The sequence below is a fragment of the Bombus bifarius genome, unplaced genomic scaffold (assembly GCF_011952205.1).
Source record: "Bombus bifarius isolate JDL3187 unplaced genomic scaffold, Bbif_JDL3187 scf7180000008000, whole genome shotgun sequence".
NCBI classification, from domain to species: Eukaryota; Metazoa; Arthropoda; class Insecta; order Hymenoptera; family Apidae; genus Bombus; species Bombus bifarius.
In genome coordinates, this window is record NW_022884379.1 from 818,218 (window position 1) to 825,020 (window position 6,803).

A 6,803-nucleotide genomic window follows, 5' to 3' on the forward strand; every position below is an offset into this window, starting at 1 on the left:
GCTTTCTAATTTAATCATTTTCTGATCTAGTTCCTCGTTGTTCCGCTTTGAACACGGATGTCTTGAGTTTGCAATTATCTGCAAAAAAAATTCTCAAGAATATAAGATATTTATAATGATTGTAGACAAAGTTCATTATCAGAAGGGAATTAACAAAATGTACTACGTAAATATTTAGTAAGTATTTATTTTTAAAGAAAGTGGTCGTACAGGGCGGTACGTAAGTCCTGTTTTCCGTTTAAAAGTTGTATAACATTTTTATTTGTTAATAAATTGCGTTTATTTATTTATTTATTTTTTGCAATAAAATACACAAAGTAGAAATATTTTTAATTCAGAAACAGAAAATAATGTGGCGTAAATGATCCCCGTTTTCTGCATCGCAAGCGTGGGCTCTTTCCACTACGTTCTGCATAACAGCTGTTAATGTTTCGGGTCTCAGGGCTTGAATTTCTTCCTGGATATTGTTCTTTGTCTGTTATATTGTTTCAGGTTTATCAACACACATTCCTACAGATATTTCTACAGAAAAAAGTCGGATGCTGTTAAATCGGGCGACCGGTAAAGCCAATTGAATTTGGAAGCTCGCGAAATTAAGCGACATAATTATTCAAAAATTCAATTACTTTTACTCCTTTTTCCGTTATGAATTTGTCAATCATAAAGTTGTACAAAAGAAATCAAAAACCTAGGAAGAAGATTTTAAAATATGTGATAGAGAAATCGTTATAAAATTTTTAAATGGGAAAGTACCTGTATAAATTGAAGTGCGCAAAAATAGAAAGTTTTACACTTATGAACTTATGCATGCAGTACGTAGAACTTATATTTATATACGTAATTGCTCATTATTGTGAAATAGTGATTTACATCGTTAGATAACAGCATGCAATAGAAATACACGGCAATAACGAAACCTCCTTCAATTTCCTTCAGCTTGAACGACACTTTAAGACATGTAGTGCAAATTAAAGGTACGACAACCCTAAAGCAATTACATTGTATTAAATAGTAAGTTTCGTTAACTACTTCTACGAATAACTTAATAACTACTTTCTTAATATATTGCAATCAGAAGGAGGAAATTATAAAAAATTTATATGTAATAAAAATGTAAGACGAGCAGGTTTTTAATTAAATATTTATACGTATGATATATCTATTTAATTGATCAATTAAATATTTAAATAAAATTCTACTTTGAATTATATAAGAAAACAAAAATAATGTTAATTTAAATTCCATTCGAATAAAAACTAAATAAGATGATCAACGACATATATTTTTAAATTAAATATACTTAATATAATATAAACTTAATAATATTTATCTAAAACATTTATTTTTTTACTTATGAAAATCTTCATTTATTATATTATCAAAAATATAGAGTCTCCAAGTATGTATCTTAATACAATATCAAAGAAATTATATAAATCTCATATTGAAGTGAAATAAAATATAGTAAATCGATTTTATTTTTTAGATCCAACAAAATTTCTCGCAACAGAACACGTGCCTTTTAGTTCTTCGATTTACCGTGAAAGACGATGGCACAGTTGTCGCTGCAGTGTATTTGATCACACAGATTATAACACACTTACATATACACAATATATCTCGTTTCCTTGTAGTAACGTACACATGGCCGTAGTGTGATGCAAAAATGGATTGCGTGTTTAACCTACCATGTACTTTACCTGTACTGTAGGTTATTTGTAATAAAACATATACGAGGTTGTCAATATACATATGTACCAATGTGCATTGCAAGGAAGTTTATTTTATTTCTTAGCAATTAAAAGATAATATTCCATGTAATTTTATCATTAAATATGATGACTTCACGGTTGTATACATTTTTACACTTAAAACCCTGCAATGTCGTTGAAATCAGAAATTTCATTTTTCAAAACGTTTCTAAAAGTTCCAAACTTTTTTATTGCTCTTCAACTGAGGCAATTAAAGATAAAGTAACAGATATTAATGATAAAAAAGCTTACTTATCAGAGAATATTAAGCCTGATAATATAGGTTACACCGAGAAATTAACAAATAATGCATTTATAAAAAGAAATGAAGATATCGAAAACAATAGTAGTGTGACAAAAGTACATAATGAACTACAGCAGTTACGTGGTACTGAATCTTTAGCAGGAAATATCTACAAAGTAAATGATACCTTGGAAGATATAGATGAAGAACTACCAGGACCATTTGATCATTGCAATGAAGATCTGTCTGACATTGGACCTAAGATGACAGCAACTTATAATTTTGCAAAATTTGCAAACGACTCACATACGATTCAACAGTTAGTTAAATTAGGAGTTGAATTATATAAATTAGAAGCAAACAAAGAAGTACTAGAAATGTTTCTGAAACTCGACTTTGAAAGAGATATGAAACCATACATACAATTTTTATCTGATTGTGGTGTAAAGTCAGAAAATCTTGGATTCTTCATCACCAGATACCCTAAAGTTTTTAAAGAAAACTTGGATGATCTTCATACAAGAATAAGGTATTTGAGAGCTCGTAACTTTAACATACAAATGATACAAAGAATAGTAAACATACATCCTCCGTGGTTGGCTTTCAAGACACAAGAGATAGATAGCAGATTAGGTTATTTTCAAAATAATTTTCAACTGAATGCTTCTCAAACAAGAAATTTGGCAGTAAAATCTCCAAAGCTTATAACATATGATATGAAACGCATAAGAAAGAGTACCCTTGCTGTAAAAGAGGAAATGGGTTTTAATGTGCCAGAAATACATCTTATTTTGCTTAAGGCACCACGTGTCTTGATTCGAGGTAATTAAAATAATTAATGCTAATAATGTGTTAATAGGAATACATTTACTCTATCTGTTTAGATGTGAAAATGTTTTATTTTAATTACAGCCAGAACTGAAGTGGTGAAAACTTTTGATTACCTTCATAATTATATGGAATTGTCACATACTATTATAAGCCAAGAAGCGCAGGCTTTATTGTGTAGAAAAAGCAGGCTTGAAAGAAGACATAGATTTTTAGTAGAATTAAAAAGAAACCAATATGATCCTACAAAACCATTATATGTGTCACTATTAAAGTTAGTCAAAGGTAGTGATGATGAGTTTTGTGAAAAAGTTGCAAAAGCATCTATTCAAACTTACAATGATTTTCTAAAGACTTTTTAATGTATAAAATAAACATAATTATATTATAATAAATATTTATATTTTTTCAGCCTTCTTGTTGTAATATAACCTTTATTGTATACATTTTACTTAAATATTACGTTTTCTTATATATTTCCATAGTCCTTTATGTACAGTTATATATATATGTTAATCAAGTTTAGGCAATATAAAAAATTGGTAAATTTTATATTGTTACATCAGTATTTTCTTCTTTTTTATGTTTTTAATAATACGCTCGATAAAAGATTGTTACTTAACTGACGTGTAAAATCAAATCACCCGTCGTACAAAATATTTTCAAATATTCTATAATACTCTTCAAACTTATAAGCTAATCTAAATTTTAATTGTATTTGCCCAATTCTATCTTTTTCTGTATTGCTCTGACAGAGTGATATAATAGCGAATCTATTAGTCCAGCAACTGTAAATACGCCACCGATAATTGCACATGTATTCGTCGCGAAATGACCAAACGATTTCGCTTTTTCTGTATATTTTACCATTAATGGACTTAACTCATAATTAAAGAATATACCAGGCATTCCAGATTCGCCGCTAAACAAAGACACTTGTCTGCCGTATTGAGTTACAGAAAATTGATTTGTAAAAAATGTGGAACCATCAGCGCGCACGTAAGTCGTCGGTACAATTTTGATGTAATGATAAAACATCATCGCACCTAAAACAAAAACAACAAAATATCTAAGTAGAGTTTTAACTGCAATGACACAAATTAATACAAATGTGTGTTGAATGAAGTCTAATAGTTTAATATCTCAAAATTGAAAGTACAAGAACTTTCTGTAAAACGTTCCCATAATCGAAATATTTACGTATTAATCGAATAGTCCGCCATTATCATTGACGTCATAGAGAACGGAAATAGAAGAAGCAGCCATCTTGCATTATAAACGAAAAAACTGACATGGCATCTTCCTTACATTGCTCGTGCGAATTGTGCTAAGGATTTACCAGTTGTAAAAGACAAAAAATCGTAATAAAACGAAAACTAATTAGAAGTTCCAAAGTTGTACGCTTAAATCGTGAGTGATGTTAACTATAACGAACGTCAATACATTTTTTTGCGTATAAACTAAATATATAAATATGACTTATTCGGATCATGGCAAGAATAATTAGCTCACAATGTGTTAAAGAAATTTTATAAATTTTATGTTAAATGATTGACTAAAAATTAGTTTTACATACTAAATTCATTAAAATGAGAAATTATAATTAATGTTTATCATGAAATATTTATCTCTTTAAAAAAAAGAAAGTTATATGTTTTTATAAATTTATATTCATAGAATAAAATGCCGGCCGTACCAGGCATGTATCAACAAGCTCCTTCATGCTGGGATAGGATGAAGCTTGGTTTTATGATCGGATTTTGTGTTGGTATGGCATCTGGTGTTTTGTTTGGCGGGTATTCTGTTGTTAGGTGCGTATTTATTTATGGTGACTAAATTCTGGACAGTTTGAAATAAGAAGCTAATGGTGTGTGTTTATTACTAGATATGGACTAAGAGGAAGGGAATTGATAAACAACGTTGGAAAAGCGATGATTCAAGGTGGTGGGACATTTGGAACATTCATGGCCATAGGAAGCGGAATAAGATGCTAGTATTTGAAGACTGATATGTTGGAGATTTAGGATACAAAAAAGTGTAGTATCAAGATATTCTGTTAATTTCTTAATAAAAAGTTTCTATGGTACAAGGCCATACCTTCCATTGCAGTTACATTAGTATTATCCATAGGATTCGTCTTTCCTGGGATGTTTAGCCCAAAACTCAAATGGCGAATCCTGTGGCTCATATTAAATTGCGTTGATGTGTATGGTTTGACATCATGCACTATAAGCAAAATAAAAATCATAATATTATTACTAATACTTTAATTTATGCAAAAAATAACATTTTTTTCACTTACCATGTACATGGTTTACAGAGAAGCTGTCACCTGGTGCAATGTGAAAACTCCCACCCACTCTATTTACTTCCATATAACCATAGATTTGACACCCTTGAATAAAGGCAGTTTTCATTTTCTCTACTGATTTGTCATTTTTACATTGCTTTATCATTCCTAGAGCAGGAAGTGCCCAATTTTTAAGTCTATAGGCTTCTCTTACATCTTCACAAGTATTACAACATCTACAAAGTTAATTGATATTGTATGATGGATATTTCATAAAATACATACATAAATTTTTGTAATACTATACTTGATAATATCACCAGCAGCTCCATAACAGTCTCCACATGCTTTTTCAGTAGTGCTTTCTACTGTCTATGGAAAAAATTATGTTTTAGTATAAGTTTTAAAACTTATATTGTAAAAACAGATCTATAAGAGTCATACAATTCAGTTACCTTTGTTGTTGTTTTACTACGTGCTTTTGTGTCAGTAATGTCTACAATAAAATAAAGAAAAAGGTATTAAATTTATATTATTTAACTTAAATATTTTAAAACTCTTATGATATTATTTTGTACCTGTCCTTTGTGGATCTTCTATAGGTTTCCCATTTAAGTCTAAGCGTCTTTTAAATATATTATGCTCTATTTGTAAATGCTGTTCACCTATTGTGTCCATTGCATCTATTGATAAAACTACAATGCACTTAATTTAATATACATGTCAGTATTACTCATAATGTATTTATATTCATAAAATAATCTATACCTACCATCACAAGATATTGCAGGTACAATTATATCTAAATTAATTCTTAATTTTGAATCCCTTGAAGTATCTACAAACAATTCTTCACTTAAGGTTGGAGTAAGATAATAATTCACTTCGGATAGAAATAGAATACCCATGATAATGGTACTAATAATTGTCACTGAAACATGGAAAGGTACATAAATAGTAAACATAGATTATAAACTTTATTTATGATAACTGATAACAGATATGTAAACAATAGTTATGAGATAGTGGAAACCTTAACAAATACATGTAAAAATTGAAATACAGTTTCAACAAAGTGTAAGAAATGACGGTATTCGGTTTTAGAAACAAGAGAATGATAGAAATTTCTACTTCCGTTAAGTATTATCAACGTTTGAGGTTAAGTATGTTTATCACGTCATAATATCTTGAAATAATGTTTCAGATTGTAGAATAGAATAATTTTAAAATTTTTCGGCATTATGATGACACCAGAAAATGAACTAAATTGTTTAATAGTTAAAAGTATGCTGGTAGCAGAATAAAACCGATAAGTTGCACACGTTTAAGAGTTGACAAGTAAAACATTTTACCAACAGCACCACTGAAGGTTCGTACGAGAATATCCGCCTCTTCGCGCACTTTTGGGTGCACGTCTAATTGCCGTAATATTTGCATGTTCAGTTAATAATAAGATAAACTACTCAACACGGTTTGAACCGTATCTGAAATACACTCGGCGCGCTAACTTTTCCCGGAATGCGTATGTCACAATGCGACAGCTTGGAAACGTGGCAAACGATAGTACATGATTGGTTGTCGTCGGTGCATCGTGGGTGCATCAAGTGCATTCGATAACCAATCATATTTCAGATATATTCATTATGTTCATTTAAAGTTGTTCATTCTTACAGAGTTCATTCTTCAGTTT

At 29.8% G+C, this 6,803-nt stretch overlaps 3 protein-coding genes across 4 annotated transcripts; 2 read left to right on the forward strand and 1 right to left on the reverse strand.

The window, feature by feature from the left end:
- The first annotated feature begins 1,835 nt into the window (after positions 1-1,835).
- On the forward strand, positions 1,836-3,234 carry LOC117206227 (transcription termination factor 3, mitochondrial). The gene is made up of 2 exons (XM_033445371.1): positions 1,836-2,817; positions 2,908-3,234. Exons 1-2 carry the CDS (start codon positions 1,836-1,838, stop codon positions 3,183-3,185), a joined length of 1,260 nt encoding a protein of 419 aa, XP_033301262.1. The 3' UTR covers positions 3,186-3,234.
- Positions 3,235-3,384: 150 nt separating this feature from the next.
- Positions 3,385-6,790, reverse strand: LOC117206230 (endoplasmic reticulum-Golgi intermediate compartment protein 3). 2 transcript variants are annotated; one of them, XM_033445378.1, is made up of 8 exons: positions 6,436-6,790; positions 5,886-6,044; positions 5,692-5,808; positions 5,569-5,609; positions 5,421-5,485; positions 5,126-5,349; positions 4,921-5,049; positions 3,385-3,869 (listed from the first exon to the last, which is right to left on the reverse strand). In XM_033445378.1, the coding sequence occupies exons 1-8, from the start codon at positions 6,548-6,550 to the stop codon at positions 3,532-3,534; spliced, it is 1,188 nt and encodes a 395-aa protein (XP_033301269.1). In that variant the 5' UTR covers positions 6,551-6,790; the 3' UTR covers positions 3,385-3,531. The 2 variants fall into 2 exon arrangements, with proteins under 2 accessions (XP_033301269.1, XP_033301270.1); XM_033445379.1 differs by having other exon boundaries at positions 3,389-3,869; positions 6,466-6,783.
- On the forward strand, positions 4,081-4,907 carry LOC117206231 (reactive oxygen species modulator 1). The gene is made up of 3 exons (XM_033445380.1): positions 4,081-4,233; positions 4,501-4,634; positions 4,709-4,907. Exons 2-3 carry the CDS (start codon positions 4,507-4,509, stop codon positions 4,815-4,817), a joined length of 237 nt encoding a protein of 78 aa, XP_033301271.1. The 5' UTR covers positions 4,081-4,233; positions 4,501-4,506; the 3' UTR covers positions 4,818-4,907.
- Positions 6,791-6,803: the final 13 nt, after the last annotated feature.

Bases quoted from the DNA above. Each gene is read 5' to 3' on its own strand.
- LOC117206231 (XM_033445380.1), top strand. From the start codon at position 4,507: ATGCCGGCCGTACCAGGCATGTATCAACAAGCTCCTTCATGCTGGGAT. The intron at 4,635-4,708 runs GTGCGTATTTAT...GTTTATTACTAG, and splicing joins GGCGGGTATTCTGTTGTTAG to ATATGGACTAAGAGGAAGGG.
- LOC117206230 (XM_033445378.1), bottom strand. From the start codon at position 6,550: ATGCAAATATTACGGCAATTAGACGTGCACCCAAAAGTGCGCGAAGAG. The intron at 6,045-6,435 runs GTGTGCAACTTA...TCCATGTTTCAG, and splicing joins TTACTTGTCAACTCTTAAAC to TGACAATTATTAGTACCATT. The intron at 5,050-5,125 runs GTAAGTGAAAAA...TTTTGCTTATAG, and splicing joins CTCTGTAAACCATGTACATG to TGCATGATGTCAAACCATAC.
- LOC117206227 (XM_033445371.1), top strand. From the start codon at position 1,836: ATGATGACTTCACGGTTGTATACATTTTTACACTTAAAACCCTGCAAT. The intron at 2,818-2,907 runs GTAATTAAAATA...TTTTAATTACAG, and splicing joins ACCACGTGTCTTGATTCGAG to CCAGAACTGAAGTGGTGAAA.